The 21,451-nt window shown below is 46.0% G+C and overlaps 1 protein-coding gene across 6 annotated transcripts in view; it reads left to right on the top strand.

Annotated features, from left to right (window-relative positions):
• The window catches only part of KANSL3 (KAT8 regulatory NSL complex subunit 3), a 331,289-nt gene that overhangs the window by 177,433 nt on the left and 132,405 nt on the right, over positions 1 to 21,451 (top strand). For 5 of the 6 annotated variants that reach the window (XM_029604291.1, XM_029604289.1, XM_029604290.1 and 2 more), the window contains exon 15: positions 2,820 to 2,897. The exons of the other annotated variant lie outside the window; for it this stretch is intronic. In XM_029604291.1, the coding sequence (XP_029460151.1) occupies positions 2,820 to 2,897 (78 nt within the window). The remainder of the gene's footprint in view (positions 1 to 2,819; positions 2,898 to 21,451) is intronic. 6 annotated transcript variants of the gene reach the window in all.

Raw genomic sequence — 21,451 nt, 5'->3', positions numbered from 1 at the left:
ATCCATATTGCGATGGAGCCAGAATCATGTGTTCTTCCAGGTAGTCTGTGAGTTGTTTATTTACTATTTTTTCAATGATCTTGGCCATGAAGGGTAAGTTGGCTATGGGGCGGAAGTTGGATGGATCATCTGTTGACAGATTAGGTTTTTTTAGGAGAGGTTTCAGGATGGCTTGCTTGAGAGAGTCGGGTACTTGACCTTGGGTTAATGAGCAGTTAATGATTTCTGCGATGGGTTTCGCAATGGTGTTTGGTATTGAAGTGAGAAGGTTTGATGGGATGGTGTCTAGCGGATGAGAAGAGGGTTTGAGTTTCTTTAAGATATTAATAACTTCGAGATAAGAGGTAGTCTCAAAGGATTCTAGCCTAGAATTTTGATGTGATCTTGTGGTTTGCGAGATGTGGGTAGGTGGATTGGGGGTGGAGAACTGTTTGGTGAGATTGATAATTTTTTTCTCGAAGAAGGAGGCGAGTTCTGTGGCTTTGGAGAGAGCTTGATTTAAAGAAAGGATCATATTTTGTATTATCTGTTTTGTCATGGGAATACTGGCTTTAACTCTTTCTGCACTACATGTAAGTAGTGATGATGCCACATAGCAATAAGTCTGCTTCCATCTGCTGGAAGGGGGACAGAACCCCTTTGTCTGGACTGGTGTAGAGGACTAAAGGAAAGGAAACTAACAGGCAAGCATAAATTTCTCCATACATGTGCACTTTTGCTTTGAGAACTGGTGCAAAGCCCATAGGTAAAAAGTATGCTTAATCTTTGTCCCAATTTAAAAATTGCATCCCTTAGATTTTACTCTACATTGATATTTGAAGGAGAGATCTGTGAAGATGTGAAAGATCGTGTAGTCCAACATCATTTTCATTGTTCCTTAATTAAAAGGTATCACATCATACCATGACTCTATTATACACTCTGTTATCAATTATTTAAAACGAGATTTTTCTATCAGAGTTCACATTGGCCTTCAGGAAAATTACCACATAGAAGCATACATTTTTTGTTCTCATGGAACAGATCTCTTGAGCAGAAATACATAATATCTGCTTATTAGGTTTTCGGAAACATATCATAGAAACTTGATGTCCTATTTCCCCATGACAGGGCTGAAAAATATGCATGCCAGGTTGCCCGCACATGTAAAATCCAGGGCTTAGTGCCTGCCACCAGGTCTGGCCAGAGAAAACACCTCTGGGGTTGGGTCCATAGCATGAGCTATGGGGGCCTGGGTGGAGTGAAAAAGTTGCTGCCTGGACTGGGCTAGAAAAAGGAGCTGCTACCAGGCATAGAGAAAAGTGAGAGAGAAATAGCAAAACACCAAAAGGAAAATAAGGCACAAAAAAAAAAACTATAAACAATTATTTTTCACCTGGTTCCTAAAAGTTTTGAATTGCACCCAAGTTTTTGAGAAATGTTTCCACCCCAGCAGATTGAAAAAAAATATGTATTCTTTTTGTTAAAATCCAAAACACCTCTTGCTAATTATTGTAAAATTCTTCATAGAGAATTACTGGCCTGGGTAATTCTTAGGGACAGAATCATTTAATACCTGTATATTCATTTTTAGGGCATGTGTCAGAGAAAGTCACTGGCCTACCTTTTTTTGGGGAATTTTTTGTAGGACTGAAAATATATAAAGGGGTTATGGAAAGAAGAGGCAGATTAGACCATCATTGTGACAAGCACAGTGGATTCTGGCCTTTGACTATGTAGATATCACTAAACTCAGCTAAATTCTCATCCCATTGTGTTCCTTTACCTGAGATGATTTAAATGTGAGGAAGGGCTATTTTAAACTGTTTGGTGCTTCCTTGCCCAAGAGTGGCAGCTAATATCTGTTACTGCCTGGCTCCATTAATTTAGGATTATTTTGTGTCCTATTATGTAGTTATTATAAGAGGATTTCTTTTCACAAAATGGCTCATGTAAGACTGAATTATTTTCGCATTGTCATTGTACTTAGGTTGGTCACTGCTGTAGTAGTAAAAGATAGTGAACAAAGCTAAGTCATCAATGGGTATAGGGAAAAATCTAGCATTCTGTCCCTTGTCTGAAATTGGGTGTACCTTTGACTGATGTTTTAAGAGAGTGGCTCATTAAGTATAAAACCATCCTCCCTATCCCAAACACAGCATTTAAGAAGCTGGAGCAAGATTATAAAATAGAGCATGGGGACAATTTTGAGATTACAGGTGTAAGCTAATTTTCAAGAAACTTTCCATAAAGCTTTTCCTGTACCTGCTTTGAAGTAAGTGCCGGGATTTTATTTCAAAATAAAATCCTGGTACATACATTCCCTCTCATGACCTAATCCCACCCATTTTTCTTTTCAGATAAAAGTACTTTTATTTGCACTGAAGGGGAGAGAGGACATTTGCAGATTTGTTTTTTATTTGGATAAACATCTGTTTATCCGTGTATAAGGTATTGAATATTAACTGCCCCATGTTTGTAAATAGGCTAGGGATGATGGAGATCATGGGAGACCCTGTAGATGTGTTTTGTTGCTATAACTTTGTGTATGGGTGCAGTGTCTCAGACTCTGCAGATGGGATTGATACTATAATACTGTAAGTATAGAAGTTTAGTATTTCAGATTCTGGAGACTGAATCTGTGAGTGAGTGAGTGAAGTCTCACATACTGTTCAGATGAGGTTTGATTCTGTAGCTCTTTCTGAGTGAGGTATTTGAAACCTTGTAGATGGATGAGGTATCAGGTGTGGTTTGCTGCTGTAGTTCTTTTTTGTGAGTGAGGTCTCTCAGACCCTGTAGATGGGGTTTGATGCTGTAATTCTTTTTGTGATTCATTTCAGCCCAGTTTGCTGCTTTTCTGAAACAAAACATGCTGGTGAGGAAGGCTCTTCCTCCTGGCAGCTCATCATGTATCTTTGGTGAGTATCTCTCTCTCTCTCATTTCTTCCTGCTTGCATCCCTCTGCTTTTTCACATGCTTTTCACTCCCATTTCCTGGTTTCTCCTTTTAGAAAAGCTTTACTGTAATGTGAGCTGAAGTGAAACTGTCCTTGGCTTGATAAAGGCAACTGAGTGTTTAATTCTCCTTCTTCTTGGCCTCCTTCAACCACTAATTCACATTTTCTTTCTCCCTTCTCCCCCACTTTTTTCTTTATTGTGTAGTCTTTCTTTATTCCCTTCACACTTGGGTTCTGTCCTATCCCCTCTTCTCTTGTGCCTTTGTCTCCTATCACCTTGATACTAGTCTCGCCTCTCTCTTCTAACCATTCTGTCCTTCCTACTTCCATTTCTCTCTTCCCTATCTAACAGGTTCTGTTTCCAAGGCTAGATTGCTTGGTAGAGTGCCTTGCATTCTCTTTCAATCTTGTAATTGTAATTCATGTTTGATTCCTTCTTTGAGACATCATATAAGTAACAAAATTAATGTTAAGTGTTAGAAAATTTAAATGCTGCAGATAATTTTGCTTAAGTAGATAAAAAAAAGTATATAAATTCTGAAAATTGCAGTGGTTTTTGGAAGATGACCTTTTCTTTTTTAAAATGTATATTCTTTCTTTTGTAACACTTCAAAGCTTATTACATTCAGATACTGTAGGTCTTTTCCTGCTACTAGAGGACTTAGTCTAAGGCTAGGATTCACTAAGCCTCACTTTTTTTTTGTGGGGGGGCCCCACTATAACAAGGGGTGGCGTATCCACAATAGTGGGCCCCCTCCCCCTAAAAAATATCATGGCTGTATCAATGCGTTGTTTAGTCTCGCAGAATTTTTCTACGAGAATAAAGAGCATGGCCCTACCCATTACCGTGCGATGGCGGCTGCCATTGCATTAAATGACCTACCCACCCCCCCCCCCCCCCCCCAAAAAAAACCAGAAAAGCGTCAAACATGTTTAAAAATTGTCCAGGGATCAACAATGACTCCCCCTCCTCATACAATAACCACCAATTGAGGCAGCCACAACCACAAAAGTATAAAAATATCTGACCATTGTCGTGTGCTGCTGCCTACTCTCTACTCCAATCAATATAGATCAAATAAAGGCCACAGGGGTTCCCTCCCTTTTGCTAAACCAATTGCCAGGCAGATCCCTCCCATCCCCTATGTTCCCAAAAACATTTTGGTTCTAGTGGCACCCTATCCCCCACACCCCATGTTAACAAAAGAATAGTTGAGGGGGTCTAGTGGTGCCCCTTCCCCAACCCACAAGTCAACAAAAGAATCGTTGGGGGTCTATCAGTACTCCTTTCCCCCAGCCCTTAAGTTGTCAAAAGAATCATTGAGGTCTAGAAGTGAAACACCCCCCCCCCATTTACCTCAAATTTCAGAAATCCAGCAAGCAAAAAGGCCCAAGGTGCCACTTAGCCCAGGGCTTGGTCAGCACCATTTTCCAAAATGGTGCCAACCTTCCCTTGCCTCAGTCACATGACTGGGGCAAGGACCGGGCACTGGACCATAGTCAGGGCCTGGACCTTGCCCCAATCACAAGGAGTGAAAGCAGGATTTGAGCCCTGGCTTCCTTGGTTTGCGTCCTACTGCTCTAACCACTAGGCTAGGAGATCGCCTGCAGTTTATTGGACTGTATAATGATAAGCAGTTACAGTGAATCACACTGATGTGCTATGTGGCCTGTGTTTTTTGTGGAGTTGGAGGACTTTTCTAGAGTTGACTGTGAAAGCTTTTGATTATGCATGGAAGGGGTTACATGCTGCCGAGCCTTTTGGTTTTTCACTTTTTCTTAATCTGTTGGAAGTTGAGTCCATCTCTGTAAACTGCTATGGGTGCTATTTTAGGCCTTCAGCTGTTTTTGCACTTTCTGCTTTGGTGATCCATTAAATTTGGAAAAGATACATTTTATGGTTAAAAAATATAGAAAATGATAAAAATGAGGTTTTTATTTTCAAAATATAGTTTATATGTTCCTTGGCTTTGGCATTGTTTGTTTCTCTTATTTGAAGACAGCCCTTAACTAGCCATAATTGTGGCTCATTGTATGTGCTTGTCTTTCAAAAAAGATATTTGTTTAGTTCTCTAATGAGAACAGTGAACCACATTGCCCTTCCACTTCTTTTGGGAGAGATTCTTACTCCATTTATTCAAATTGAACATTTAGCTAAGTAACTCAGGCAACTGAAGAGCAGCAGTTTTAGTGGTGGAAACCCCTATTCATTCTGCAAAGCTTTCTGAGAAAGCTCTAGAAGAGCCTTCTGACTCTGTATGTGCTATAGTTCACAAGTGCCACGAGTATGACTCCATGTTCTACTGTCATCAAAGAGCAACAATTACAGATAAGCAGTTACCTTTTCCCTTGGAGCAGTCATGTTTGCAATATCACAAAAACATTTCTGTGTACATGGATTTAATATGTGAGCTTTGTAAATATTTTTCAACTGATCAACAGAATATGACAGTTCCCAGGCCAAATGCTGGGTAATTTTGTTTTCCTAGTGTGTAGCCAGATGGACTCAGGACCAATGGGTATTGTGCTCTTCTGCTAGCAGATGGGAGACTGAGTCAGATTTCAAAGCTGACTTCACTCTAGATATACCCCTGCAGTAACCTCAGCTCTTCAGTATCTCTCCGTCTCCTAGCAGATGCGGACACTATCCCACACACTAGAATAGTGTTAAGAATTACAGCAAAGAGGAAACAAAATTTAACTTAAGGAAGATCGAGCCCCGCTCTCCTGCGGTGATATCTAAGGGTTCCTCCCCCAGTCGAGAATTCCTGAGGTTGATCTCTGATATCCCTCAGAGGTGTGCCTTGGTCCGGTAGCATGTTCCTAGCGTGGACTTAGCCCCCCGGTGTGGCTGAAAGGCAGTGGGTGCAGAAACGTGCGCGGCAGTGAAGGTAATTCCCTCTCCCTCCACAGCTGGAGAACGTCTGGCACACCATTGGTAAGTGCCGAGACCAGGTAAGAAAAAAATCTTTAAATTAGGTCTCCGGTCTCCACAGCTCGGATTGCTGTACCGAATTTGTCCTGGGAAGGTTAGAAGGGAGCACTGATCGGGTTGAGCAGCCTTGGTTAGGCTAGGCCCCAATCCGGTACAAGGGTCCACACACGTGGAGACCCTTGGGGGGGGGGGGTGCCATCTTATGCACAGGGGTCGTTGGTGCCATCTTCCCTTCTCGCCGGCGGTACACATTGGGCAGGCCAGGTGACCAATGCGCCTATCTCTTGCACAACTGAGCGCACCCCCCACGCGCGCAACTACGTGCACAGCCGCGTTTATAACTGCACGCGCGTAAACACATAGAGACAATGGCACCGGTGCCCAAGAAGGCCAGAAGGCACTCTCTTTGCACAGCCTGCCACATAAGAGCCACGCAGCCTGAATTGGAGTCCTGCCTGTGTCAACATTCTGAAGAAGCCCAGGGGGAACCAAAGCCTGGTCCCTTATTGTCGGTAGATGGTTCCGGAACTACTGACGATAGCTCCCTGGACCTATGCATCTCCAAGATGGCTTCCCCGCAGGAGGGCACCTCTGGGGCCCCTACTCCGACTCCCCCTGGGATTAACATGGACCCAGGGACTTTCTCCTGGTTAGAATTTTTCCAAGGGCTGCAAGCCTTCATTCAGGTGCATTCAGCCCTAGCTGCGCCCCAGGCTCAACCCCTGCCAGAGGCACAAGATCCTCCTGGCCCTGCTCAGATGCCTCGAGACATGCCTCGCCTAACCAAGAAGTTCCCTAACAGGGACCCAGACACCTCTATTGATGGGAGTGACTCCCTGGAAGAAGGAGAAATCCCTCCAGGAATGGAACCATACCGAACCATGCTTCGCTTCTTCCACAAGGATGAATTACCAGCCCTTGTTTCCCAGACTCTGAAGACTCTGGGTATTCCTGGCACGGACCCTATGGCGGAACCAAATAAGAACCCCATCTTGGTGTCCCTTCAAAAGGCCTCATGCTACTTTCCAATGACAGAAGCCATCCAGGAACTGATTGACCTGGAATGGGATGCCCCGGAGGCCAGCTTCAAGGGGGGTCGGGCCTTGGAAGCCCTATATCCTCTAGAGCCAGCAACCAAGGAACGCCTGCATTTCCCGAAAGAGGACGCTATGTCTGTGCTGTCTCAAAATGAACAACGATTCCCGTTGAGAGAGGGACTGCATTGAAGGACACACGGGACAGACTATTGGAATCCATCCTTAAGCAGGCCTTCGACGCAACAGCAATGACACTGCAGATTGCTTCCTGCTGTGCACTGGTAGCACGTTCCTGCTTGCTCTTGTCGAGAGAGGCAAATAACTCCGGAACGTATACTGGTGAGACAATGGAACCTGTAGCAGCCTTCCTGATGGATGCAAGTTCAGACCTGGTGTGCACCTCAGCCAGGGGCGTTGCCTCGGTAGTGGCAGCTAGAAGACAACTATGGCTACGGAATTGGTCTGCGAACGTGACATCTAAAGCGAATCTCACAAGAATGCCCTTTAAAGGATCTCTCTTGTTCAGAAGCGAATTGGAGAAGTTAGTCAGCAAATGAAATGAATCCCCAGTGCCTCGGCTACCGGAAGATAGGAGTAAAAGATCTCAGCGTCCCACTCCCAGAAGAACCAAGGGAAGAGGATCACAGTGCTTTAGACCCTACAGGAATTCACAGTTCCAGGCACCTCGTACCTCTGGAAGGTCCCAGCCCTTTCGGAATAGACAGACCAAGAGGGGAGCAGGCTCGGGGGCAAGCTCCAGCTGTGCTCCACAATGAGAATGGGCCAACCCATCTACAGGAAGAGGATATAGGGGGTCGATTTGCCCTCTTCTACCAAAGATGGGTCGAGATAACGTCAGACAAATGGGTTAAATTTTTACTTCTGCGGTACTCCAGTAAGTTTTTTGCCTGATTGTGGTTGATTCCCATCGAGTTTGGCCCTAGCGGCCTACTGGCCCTCGACCGCACCGCGGCTAAATTTTTTCAAAGGCCATGGCGTCGGGGTTCCGTCAATGCCCAGACTGTACTCGCACAGTGTCCATTACCGACCCTCACAAGGTCTGTGTAATTTGTTTAGGTAGCGAGCATGATGTCCTTACCTGCACCAAATGTGCCCTTATGACACCTAAAGGTCGCAAGGCTAGAATGGAGAAAATGGAACTTCTCTTTCGGTCAAAAACCCCGACGCCGTCCATAGCATCGACGTCGTCCGAGCCGACACCATCTACGTCGCACCAGAATCAGGCACCGATCGGTGTCCGACCAGCATAGACGACTCCACGGCCATTGACCTCCTCTGTTCCCCCTCAGGAAAAGGACCAAGGAGAACATCGAGAAAAGCATCGGCACCGCAGATCTCAGACCATCGACACAGGCAGGGCCTCTACGTCACCATTGTCTGAGCCGCCATCAAAGAAAGCCCGTCCAGAAAAGGCACCGTCCCTATCTGGTTCAGGGTCACCGAGGCAACCTTCACCGGGGCCGGTGATAGGAGCCGCAATTCCACCTCCAACGGTGGTCCCTCCGGTTACGCCTCCTCCTCCTCCGGCATCAGGGCTCCATGCTCCAGGTTTCCAGGAGGAACTGGATCAGATGATTCAGGAAGCCATCGGCATAGCGATGAAAGGCTTTAAGATTCCTTCGATGCTGGTACCGATACCTGAACCAGTGACCGATCCCATTCCTGTAGCGCTGGCACCGCTTCTCACGAGGATGGAAGCACTGATCGCTGCTTTTCCTCCGATGGATCAGATGACACTGATGGACCTGGTGCCCTCCTCTCCGATTTCTCTTTCATCAACAGAAGAAGGAGAAACACCGTTACTTCCTCCATCGGGAGTCCTTCTGATGCCTAGGCCATCGATGTCACAGATTGCATCTTTACTTCCATCGATGCCACACGTTCGTCCATCGATGCCTTCGATGCCTTTATCAGTGCCACAGATGACTCCCTCGATGCCTTCGGTGCCTCGCCCGGGACCTTCAGGGATAACAACCTTCCGTCCCTCTAAGGATACTGGGGGTGCTGGAGATGATCCCTACGATACATGGACCGATGATTCATCCCAGGATACTGATGACTTACCATCATTACCCTCTCCTACTGAAAGCAGGAAGCGTTCCCCTCCGGAGGACTTATCCTTTATTAATTTTGTGAAGGAAATGTCTAAAGTAGTTCCTTTTCAACTTCAGACAGAACAGTATGATAGACATCAGATGATGGAGCTTCTTCAATTTTTAGATGCTCCTAAAGAACTAACATCTATTCCCATCTATGATGTCCTCCTGGATCTTCTGAAAAGAAATTGGGAACATCCTGGTTCAGTGGCACCAGTAAATCGAAAGGAGGACACCATATACCTAGTCCAGTCAACTCCAGGTTTCCAGAAATCCCAATTGGATTACCATTCAGTGGTTGTTGAGTCATCCCAAAAGAAAGCCCGACGATCTAAGCCTCGTTCTTTCTTCCCTCCACGGAAGGAGCAAAAATTCCTGGATGCTATAGGTCGGCGTACCTTTCAGGGGTCAATGCTTATATCCCGCATTGCCTCTTACCAACTCTATATGACCCAGTATAGCAAGGTCCTCTTTAAATAAATACAGGACTTTGCTGAGTCCCTGCCTCAGCAGTCTCAAAAACAGTTACATGCCCTGGCTCAAAAGGGATTAGAAGATGGCAAACATGAAATAAGATCTGCCTATGACATTTTTGACACCACTTCCAGGGTATCAGCAACAGCTATTTCTGCGAGGAGGTGGACCTGGCTAAAGTCGTCGGACCTATGACCTGAGGTCCAAGACAGATTATCTGACTTGCCTTGCACTGGGGACAATCTTTTTGGTGAGCAAATACAACAAGCAGTGGCACAGCTCAAGGATCACCATGAGACTCTTCGCCAACTCTCCTTGTTGCCTTCTGAATATCCTGCTAAGCAAACATTCAGGAAGGATCCCAAAAAGTCCTTTTACCGCCAAAGGAAATCTTACCCTCCTCCGTCCAAAGGTCGCTGTACTAAGCCTTACCAGAAAGGCCAATCCAGGCAACCTTGCAGGTAAAAGGCGCAGACAACTCCTCAACCAGGTCCAGCATCTGGTTTTTGACTCTTTTTTTCTAGAAAGCAGCATTCAGCCTCCACTAATGCATGTACCAGTGGGAGGTCGATTGTGCCACTTCAGCGACATCTGGCACACAATCACCTCAGACCAGTGGGTTCTGGCCATAATCATTCAAGGTTATCATCTCAACTTTCTTGCCATTCCACCGGACTCCCCACCTCGGCTGACATGGGGAACATCCGACCATTCAACACTCCTGGATCGGGAGGTCTCCCTCCTCCTCCAGTCCAGAGCAATAGAACCAGTACCCTACTCCCAACAGGGCCTTGGATTCTATTCTCGGTACTTTCTCATCCCAAAAAAGTTAGGTGGAGTTCGCTCGATACTAGACCTTCGTGCCTTAAACAAGTACCTTCAAAGAGAGTTGAAGATGGTAACCTTGGGTTCCCTCCTTCCCCTTCTGCAAAGGGAAGACTGGCTCTGCTCTTTAGATCTCCAGGATGCTTACACTCACATTGCAGTAACTCCGTCTCATTGCAAATTTCTACGATTCCTGGTAGGCCCAAAGCACTGTCAATACCAAGTGCTTCCATTCGGCCTGGCATCTTCACCATGAGTCTTCACCAAGTGCCTCGTAGTAGTAGCAGCAGCATTCCTCAGGACTCAAGGTGTCCAAGTCTACCCCTGTCTCGACGACTGGTTGATCAGGGCTCCTACCAAGCAAGCTGCCCTGACATCCTTACGTCTCACCTTGCACACCCTGATCTCCCTAGGGTTTCAATTATCCGAAGTCCAGCTTGGTCCCATCACAAACCCTGTCATTCATAGGAGCAGATTTGGACACCTTCAAAGCGAAGGCATTTCTTCCTCAGGAAAGAGCCCTCACTATCTCTTCTCTTGCCCATCAGCTACAGTCTCGACAAAGCTCGACTACACATCACTTCCTAGTTCTTATAGGACATATGACGTCCTCAGTACATGTCACTCCCATGGCTCGTCTTGCCATGAGTCATGCAGTGGACTCTAAGGTCACAGTGGATTCAATCATCTCAACCACTGTCAGCCATTGTCCACATCACCAACCCACTTCGTCTATCCCTGGCTTGGTGGGAAAATCTGGCCAATCTCCTTCAAGGCCTTCCTTTCTAAGCTCCAGATCCTCAAATAACCCTTACAACAGATGCCTCGAACATCAGCTGGGGAGCACATGTTGCCAATCTACAGACTCAAGGGTCCTGGTCTCCAGAGGAAGCCAAACACCAAATCAATTTCCTGGAGCTACGAGCAACCAGATATGCTCTCAGGGTGTTTCAGGATCGCCTTTCCAACCAGGTCATCCTGATTCAGATAGACAACCAGGTGGCCATTTGGTACATCAACAAACAAGGAGGAACGAGCTTCTACCTCCTGTGTCAGGAAGCGGCACAGATATGGGCGGAGGCCCTTTCCCACTCGATGTACTTCAAGGCCACCTACTTGCCAGGAGTGGACAATGTATTGGCAGACAAGCTGAGTCGCACCTTTCAGCTGCACGAGTGGTCCCTCAAACCCACTGTAGTGGACTCAACTTTCCAACATTGGGGTTACCCTCACATAGACCTCTTTGTGTCACCTCAAAACCGCAAAGTAGAGAACATTTGCTCTCTCACTCACAGCCAACACTCACAGCCAAGAGTAGCGTTCTCCCTCTCATGGGCCACCGGTCTCCTATATGCATTTCCTCCACTTCCACTTCTTTCGAAGACTCTTGTGAAGCTACATCAGGACAAGGGAAGCATGATCCTGATAGCCCCTCACTGGCCACGCCAAGTGTGGTTTCCGATTCTTCAGGACCTCTCCATTTGCAGACACATTCCCCTGGGGAAGGACCTGCTTCTGATCACCCAGAACGACGGGTGCCTACACCACCACAATCTTCAGGCCTTGTCCCTGACTGCCTGGATGTTGAAAGGTTAATTCTTCAGCCACTCAACCTTTCGGAGCCAGTTTCCCGTGTCTTGATTGCTTCACGAAAGCCTTCCACGAGAAAATCTTATTTTTAAAAGTGGAATAGGTTTAAGTCATGGTGTTCCTCTCTGTCCCTTGATCCTTTTACTTGTTCCACCACGAAGTTTCTAGATTATCTCTAGTATTTGTCAGAATCAGGTCTAAAAATGTCTTCCATCAGGATGCATGTCAGTGTGGTAGCTGCCTTCCATAAAGGTGTTGGGGATGTTCCTATTTCGGTACAACCCCTTGTAACACGTTTTCTGAAGGGCTTGCTCCACCTCAAACCCCACTGCGTCCTCTGGCCCCTTCTTGGGACCTCAACCTGGTTTGAGCCTGTCCAATCCTGTGATCTTCGCTATCTCACATGGAAAGTGATTTTTCTTTTGGCGATCACATCCGCTCGCAGAGTTAGTGAGTTACAGGCTCTAGATACCTACCCGCCTTACACTAAACTTCTGCACGACCGGGTAGTACTCCGCACTCACCCTAAGTTTTTGCCTAAGGTAGTATCGGAGTTTCACATTAATCAATCCATTATACTACCCACCTTCTTTCCCAGGCCCCATTGTAATCCAGGAGAAATGGCTCTGCATACCCTTGACTGTAAACGGGCTCTAGCATTCTACCTAGACCGTACAGCTGCTCAAAGGCAAAGCACTCAATTGTTTGTTTCCTTTGCTCCCATCAGATTGGGTCAACCTGTGGGTAAGCAGACTCTCTCTCCTCCTGGTTAGCGAACTGCATATCCTTTTGCTATCAGCAAGCAGGCATTCCACTTCAAGACCGTGTTAAAGCACACTCTGTCAGGGCCATAGCAACTTCAGTAACACACCTACTCTCAGTGCCGCTTCCTGATATTTGTAGGGCTGCTATCTTGAGTTCTCTTCATACCTTTACAGCTCATTATTGTTTAGACAAGGCTGGAAGACAAGATTCCATCTTCGGCCAGTCTATCTTGCGCAACCTATTTGCAACTTGATGTACCAACACCCTTCTGCCTGCCCGTTCGGGTTTAGGATGCTCTCTCCCAAATTCCTCCCCAGTTGTTGTGCCTGTTGCATGTCTTTGGGTACATTTGGTGCATACTCGGACATCCTCAGCTCGGTACTCACCCATATGTGAGGACTACCATCCTGCTTGTCCTGTGAGAAAGCAAAAGTTGCTTACCTGTAACAGGTGTTCTCACAGGACAGCAGGATGTTAGTCCTCATGAAACCCGCCCGCCACCCCGTGGTGTTGGGTTCGTTACGTTTTCTTATTTTATTTTTGGCACTTACTATAGCTTTTAAACAACACTGAAGGGGTACCCCTGCTGGTTGCAAGGTTAGGGCCATCTTGGGAATGCCCAGTAGGTGCCAGTTAAAGTTCTAGAAACTTTGACAAAAGTGTTCCATGATTGGGCTCCATCCTGTGATGTCACCCATATGTGAGGACTAACATCCTGCTGTCCTGTGAGAACACCTGTTACAGGTAAGCAACTTCTGCTTTCATCTTAACCAATCCATCATCTTACCTACTTTCTTTCCAAGGCCCCATTCAAACCCAGGAGAAAAAGGCTCTACGTTCCCAGGACTGCAAAGGTGCCCTAGCCTTTTATCTAGAGCGCACGTCAGCCCACAGGAAATCCACTCAATTATTTGTTTCTTTTGATACCATCAAATTTGGAAATCCAGTGGGAAAACAGATCCTTTCCTCCTAGTTGGCGGACTGTATCTCTTTTTGCTACCAGCAAGTAGGTATTCCGCTACAACACCGTGTGAAAGTACACTCTGTTAGGGCTATGGCAACCTCAGTGGCACACCTTCGTTCGGTACCACTTATTGATATTTGTAAGGCTGCAACCTGGAGCTCACTCCATACATTCGCAGCCCATTATTGCTTAGATAAGGCTGGCAGGCAAGATTCCATTTTTGGCCAGTCTGTTCTACACAACTTATTCTCAGCTTAACTACCCAACATCCTACCAGCGACCTGTTCAGGGTTTTCAGGATGCCCTCCTACCGAAATCCACCCCTGTTGTTGTGCCTGTTGTACGTCTTTGGGTGCATTTGGTGCATTGCTTGGGCATCCTCATCTTGCTACTCACCCATATGTGTCGACTACCATCCTGCTTGTCCTGTGAGAAAGCAGAGTTACCTGTAACAGGTGTTCTCACAGAACTGCAGGATTTTTTTAGTCCTCAAGAAACCCACCCGCCACCCCGTGGTGTTGGGTTCGCTTGCGATTTATTTTATTTTTCGCACATACTTCTTGCTATACCCGAGACTGAAGGGGGACCCCTGCTGGATGCAGGGTTAGTGCCATTCTGGGCATGCCCAGTAGGTGCCAGTCAGAGTTCTAGAAACTTTGACAAAAGTATTCCGTGATTGGACTCCATCCTGATGATGTCACCCATATGTGAGGACTAACATCCTGCTGTCCTTTGAGAACACCTGTTACAGATAAGCAACTCTCCTTTCCATCCAGTTCTCATCAGGAAGCTAGCATTCTCCTTCGATAAGCAGGGCTGAATTAGCCATGATCTGTTTGTAACATCAGAACTTTGAACTCTACCCAGCATCTGCAGGAGTTCCCTCAGTGTTCTCGGTCTGTTTTTTGCAGGATGGCCATCCTCAAAATTGGGTGGTGACATCGGATGGAGCCCGGCCCGGAACTTTGATCTCAAAGATTTTAGAACTTTCAAACATGCCCTACTGAGCATGTGTTGCTGTAGTTATCACCATGCCCCCTAGGAGAGTCCCTCATTCTCTTTTTTTCCATGAAGCTGTTTGGTCACGTATTCAGCTTTGCTCTCATCTTACAGTTTTGTTGTGATTTTTTTCTGGAGCTACAGCTGTTTTTCTTTTTCTTTTCCTTCTAGTAGTTTTTATTTTTATTTTATTTTTTCTCTGCCTTTCGACTTTCTGCTAGCTGCATGACTGGCTTTATTCACTGTGCAGCCTGGCAGAACCTAATTCTATTCCTTAATAAATATTGCATCTGCATTTTAGTTTGTGCATCCTCTGCTGGATCTATTTTTGGTGTTTTTGTCAGGTGCTGACAGGATTGACAGCATGCAGTCTGTGGGTGATCTGTGTATTTCGCTGAGCCTAGGGATTTGCCTAAGTTCTACCAGGCAGGAGTTCCATGTCATTTCACCGATCAATCGGCATTGATACAGATGCACAGTAAAGGGGGTGGGGGGGGATGGATAGCTCATCCTCCCCTCATTCTTAGTAACTGGTATCCATGGGCAGGAGCCCTGGACAATAAAGCCTCCCCTTCTGCTTGCCGTTGATGGCAGTGCATTCTTCTTGTGAGAGAGGGTGAGCAGGAGCCTAGGCAAGCAGCATTGCTTTTGCACTTAGTGCCATGCCGCGTAACGGTTGCCTATGCACACCCGTGCCAGCGCCCCAATGGTCTGATGCATTGATGTCAGGACTGCATTGGGGACCAGGACTGCCATTGAGCGTCATGGTCACCCTTGATGCCATCGAGGCACGTGACCACCCTGGACACTGTAAGGGCCATTGACTGTAAGCATTATCGAGCGCTATGCACACTTTCATTTGCCCTGGCTGAGCCATCTGTGCCATAGGTGTTGGTGAGCGCTGTAGATGCATTGTGCGCCACGAGCAGCAATGCAGCAGAATAGTGGCACTGACCTCTAGTGTCGAGGTTAGGACCGTGTCAGGGACTAGGACTGCCATTGAGCACATGGTTGCCCTCTGTGCTATCAAGGTGCATGGCTGCTCTCGAGGCCATGGAGGCTATTCGGTGTGTTTGCCAACGATGCCATTTGTGGCCGCTCTTGACAGTGCCAGGCACCATCACCGCCTGGATGGAATAAATGACAGCTTTATGGAACATTTGGTTTACCGACGAGAGAGGGAGCTATTTTAGATCTAATTCTTAGTGGAGTGCAGGATTTGGTGACACAGGTAACAGTGGTGCGGGCCACTTGGCAGAAGTGATCATAACATGATCAAATTTAAATTAATGACTGGAAGGGGGATAATAAGTAAATCCACAGCTCTAACACTAAACTTTCAAAAGGGATAATTGGATAAAATGAGAAAAATAGAAAAAAATGAAAGGTGCAGCTGCAACATCCTTAGTCTGTTTTTGAATTCTCACTCATACCAGTAATCCATAACAACCCTTTTCAGTGCTTCCACTCTTCTTATAAAACAAGTTCTGTGAGGAACCTCAGGAAGCTTCCAGATGGCTTCCAAGAAAACCATCAGTGTCTTCAAATCACTATTATTATTATTATTATTATTTATTGACTTCGTTAATTGCAATATTTTACAAATGTAAATCAGTGATGTACAAAGAATAAACATTCAAAAAGTATATCAGATAAATTTAAAACAGTTAAAACCATAAGGCAATATAAAATAACATAAAACAAATGTACTATAAGATTATCATAGTATAAAAAATAAAAAAGGTTGAAAAACATTTAGATCTAAGAACTAAAAAATCTTAAGAACAAGTCAAATATCAAATTTCAGTTAATAAAACAAATAAAGGCTTTAACAAAGAAGTATATTTTCAAAACCTCTGTAAATCTGAGATTCTCTCATTCTAATCGAATGGTCAGAGGTAAGGAATTCCGCTGGCTGGGAGCAAGACCAGAATAATTACTCTGTTGCTTTCTAACCTAAATCCTGCTCGTGCGTTGAAAGTATGTCCATCACAGACAGCCACGAGTTATGTCACTTCTGCCGGGGTCTGAACCATGACCAGCCAAACTGCCTGGCATGTGGTCGGATGTCTTCAAGATCCCAATGGTGTAGAGCATATAAAATAGCTAAAATAACTTAAGAGGTGAAAACAAAGCAGATCTGCTTCAAGGAGTCTTCACTCTTCCCCATTATTAAGAAGCAGCAGAAGTAGATCCTCTGGTGCCACTTTGTTGCACTTTGATGACCCAGACTAAACAACCTGAGGTGTATCAACTACAGCTTGGCATAAATCCAACGAATCAAAGTGCCTTCCATGGCAAAGGACCAAAACTCCTCAGTGCACTTGGTGCAGACAACTCCAGTATCATCTAAAACAAGGACATCATCAATATAGCACTGAGTAAAGGGAAAACATGCATCAACACCTTTGATTCAATCGACGTATGGTGCATCAGGGTTCCTGAAGCAAGCAACTGCATTGAACAAATCAAAACCAGATGCATCTGATCGCCTGACGCAAAGCACATTGGTGTGGCCGAAGCACAGTGCATCAAAACCATCAATGCATATAGCACTGAAGCAATACTCAACACGTTGCATTGAAGCACTAAATGCATCGGAGGTCAATCTTGACACAAGCGACAATGCAAGTGGTTGCTGAATCGATCCAACCAACACAAACAGATCTGGAGACACTCCATATCCCTTCTGTAAACAGGCAAACCCTCTCCTCTTTGTCACCTTGCTCTATGACCTCTAAGAAATCCAAAGAGGAAGACTAGCATTTCCCAGTACTACCAGTCCGCCTTAAGGAATGGTTTGTGCAATAAATTTTAAAAGCTGCAGTACTTGTCACCTATATGCTCTAGCAGAAGCAAGACTACAGCTTCTGCCCCTTGCCCCTATCACCAGTGCTTTGCCAGTCTCCAGGCTTCTGATATAGGGTCCCCACCTCTCATCTCCAGACCCTATTTGCTCTATCCTTCCATTATCGTCCAACTTTCAGACAATTACAGGGCACAAATCTGTTCTCTTCACAGAAGAAGATGCCTTCACCATTGATACCAGCAGAGAGGTTCTCAGCAGGCCATGGAACAAATAACTGACATAGTATGAGGTTTCTTTGCATCTTTTGTACCAAAATTAGAACAGCTTAAATAGAGATTTTATTAAATCTCAAGGATGTATCACAAGATAACATATTCAAAGTCCATTTGCACAGTCTTGCAACATGGGCCATTTTTCTATTAACTGCATCAGGCAGGACCTCAATCGCGGTTTAGATACTTCACAGTACACGTTTAAATAGCACAATTGAGATTTAGATACTTCACCTTCCTATTTCCTTAGGCATCATGTACACTTTTCCTCTCATACCACTCATACCACTATCAAAATCATACAGAAACTCATGCGAGAACAAGTCACAATGATCATAATCATACCGCCATAGCCCAGACAACCATGGCATGCCTATCTGGTTCACTTCTCCATCAGACCTCCCATCATCTGGAAAATGACCCTACTGTCCTGTCCCAAGAAGAAAGCTTTCTTCTCCATCTAATTCTTCAGACCCTCAATCTGATAGCATAGATATTGAGCATTTGATCCTAGCACAATGGTCTCTTCCAGATCCAATTCAAAATGTGCTTCCCTCGGCCAGGAAGCCATCAGTGAGGCACAGTTTTTCTTCAGGTGGACATGTTACTCGGAATAGTGTGGTTCACACATCCTGTATCCATATAGCTGCAAACCAAGACATTTCATGTCTTACCTTCACTATCTTTCCCCATCTGGTCTTGCAATCACGTTGGCTTATTCTCCAGAAAATGGAACACCATTTTATCTATCTCCATGCATCCTCTGGTCTCAAGATTAATGAAAAGATTGCTGTACCTGCACCCTCCAGTTTGGAAACCAGCGGTGCCTTGGGACATTAACATGGTTCTCACTTATCTAATGCAGACTCCATTTGAGTCTTTGGTGACTGCATCTATGAAATTCTTAACGTAGAAGGTTCTTTTCCTTGTAGCACTCACCTCTATGAGAAGAGACAATGAATTGCAAGTGCTAGTCCATTAACCACCTTACATGCAGTTCTTGGTGATAATTAGAACACATCCCAAAGTCTTACCAAAAGTGGTTTCTGCATTTCACCTAAATCAGTCAGTAGTTCTTCCAGCATTCTTTCCAAAGCCTCATGCACATGAGTGAAAAGACATTGCAAATGTTGGATTGTAAAAGAGTTCTGTCTTACTACAAACATTGTATGCAATCCCAGAGGAAAACATCACAACTGTTTATCTCATATCATCCCAACAGGCTAGGCGCAGCTGTAGCCAAAGAACACTATCCAACTGAATTACCAGTTGCATTCAACACTGCTATGTGGCAGTTGGACTCGATCTCACTAATCCAGTCAATGCTCACCAGGTATGCACAACAGTTTCCTCCATTGCACACCTCAGAGAGGTTCCCATGCTACCTGGTTATCTGTGCATACATTCACTTTTCACTATTGCCTAGATGCTTTGGCTTCCATGGACAATGCAGTAGTATAGAGAGTTTTGCACCACTTGCTGTCCATTGTGGAGTCCCAGTTGCTTACCAATAACTGCTATGCTGAAACCCTCAGCTTGGGAGTCCTTATAGATTATGGCTAATTCAGCCATGATTATCAACAGAAAAAAAGCAAGTTTGTTTACTGAAACCGTATTCTCTGTAGATAGCAGGATGAATTAGCCATGAAATGCTTGCCTTCCTCCCTGGATTGAAGACTGTCCTTTCTACTAGCTTTGAAACAGATTGAGGAGATGGAGGAAGCACCCATGCGGGAACTCTCACACATGCTCAGTAGAGCTCAAAGCTCTTTGGAAAACATAGTTTAGGTTAAGCAAGCTTTCTTTCACTATCTGATTTCCTCATACTTTCCCATGTGGCTTTCTTTTTATCAGTCAGTCATCCACAACTTCATGCCTTGGGCTCATCTGAGTCTCCTCTGGGAGCATCATGCATGTCCTCCCTCCTTATTCTTTCCTATCTAGCATTTGGCCATTAATCCAGATGAAACCCAGGCCTGTGCAGGTTAGGCAAATGAGCTGCTAAAATAATCTCAGCAGTGGGAACTTAAAAGTAGGTTTTCTACTTCTGTAGAGTATTTGTACTTAATGTGCAAGCTTTGCAAGTCTTGGCTGATGCACGGGAGTGGAAGTTTAATGCCCTTGTCCTGAAACTGTCCCTGCATAGATCTAATGATTTTGCTGTCAGATCATTGGATAAATAAGTATCATTGTTTCCATAGGAGCTCTCTTTATCTATATCAGCTCAAAAAAATCACCAAGATTGGTATGTTCTCCTAGGACAAGCAGGATGGTAGCCCTCACATGTGGGTGACATCATCCGATGGAGCCCAGCACGGAACATTTTTGTCAAAGTTTCTAGAAACTTTGGCCAGCAGACTGAGCATGCCCAGCTTGTTACTATTCGCGCGCCCATGTGAGGCCCATCTTCAGTCTCTTCCGCGGTACAGTTGCCTTGTGGACCGTGGAGCTCCACTTTTTTCAAATTTTTTTTCTCGAATTTCTTCGTGTTTCCTCTAATCCTCGTCAGGTCCCCCTTCGCGGTCACTGCCCTCCCAGTACGGTAGGTTCTTTTCACCCTTTGCTTGATCTTATGATCGATTCCAGACTCTCCCCTTTCCAGTACCTATTGGCCATCGACCGCACGCTGGGCCTTTTTCATGGCATCGACCGGTTTTCATTGGTGCCCCCAGTTCCCGCGGACTATGTCCATTACGGACCCATATGAGGTTTGCATCCTCTTCCTGGGGGCCTTGCACAATGTCCGAGGATGTCATCTAAGCAATCAGATGATACCCACGGGGCGTCGTGCATGCCTTGACAAAATGGAGAAACTTTTCGGGACCCTGATGTCTTCCACTCCTGTGTTGGTCGCTTCGATGCCCAAGGATCGCGTGGAGCCGTCCCCATCTCACACGGTCCCTTTGATTTCCACCCCCGAGGATTGGGGTGAGGGTGATTGATCCTCGGTGATCTCTCCCCTACCCCAGACCTCAGGTTCATCATCTTCCTCGGCGCTGGGGAAAGACTGGGCCGAGCATCAGGAGCAATCCCGGAAACACCGGTCACTATCCCGACACGGTTCTGGTTCCGGAGCAGCATCGGCGGCTGACGAGCTGCTATCGAAATGGCACCAGCCACCGGAGTCCCCATCCTTTAGTGCCCCCGGTAGCTTGAAGCGTTCCCCACTGATACCAGTGCAGGGCGCCATGCCACCTTGGGGACACCTTGTCCTCCTCCATCAGTCCTAACTGCGCAGGACTTCCAGGAGGATTTGGACCGCAGGATGCAATCAGCGGTGCTTAAAGCACTGCAAGGCATTCAGATACTGGTGCCCAAGCCTCCGCCATCGAAGTTGGCACCCTTGCTGGAGCGTCTGGTCGTCCTTCTTGGCATCCTACTGATGCAGCCGGTGCCTGAGGGGCCTTTGATGCCCCATCGGCCACCAATGCCCTGCACCGGAGCGATCCTGATCCCCGGGTCCGAGGAGGAGGATGAGGCGACCGGGCGCCCTTGCCCATGGTTTCCTGAGCCGCTGCTGGGCTCTTCCAGGTTGCTGCGGCCAATGACCACCCTCGATGCCAGGGATCCATCGGTACCGTTGGTGCCCCTATACCCTCGAAAGCCCTCGGAGCCCAGGGTCAATGCCCCTCATCGCCTTCGCCCTCGGCATCCTGGCCCAAGTGAGGAAAGAGGGTCCTTATGACCCTTGGGGTGATGACTCCACAGACTCGTTTTCTGAGTACTTAG

Source organism: Rhinatrema bivittatum, chromosome 5, assembly GCF_901001135.1.
Source record: "Rhinatrema bivittatum chromosome 5, aRhiBiv1.1, whole genome shotgun sequence".
NCBI classification, from domain to species: Eukaryota; Metazoa; Chordata; class Amphibia; order Gymnophiona; family Rhinatrematidae; genus Rhinatrema; species Rhinatrema bivittatum.
Note: the sequence above shows the minus strand (reverse complement) of the source record. Positions and strands in the feature narration are given on the sequence as shown.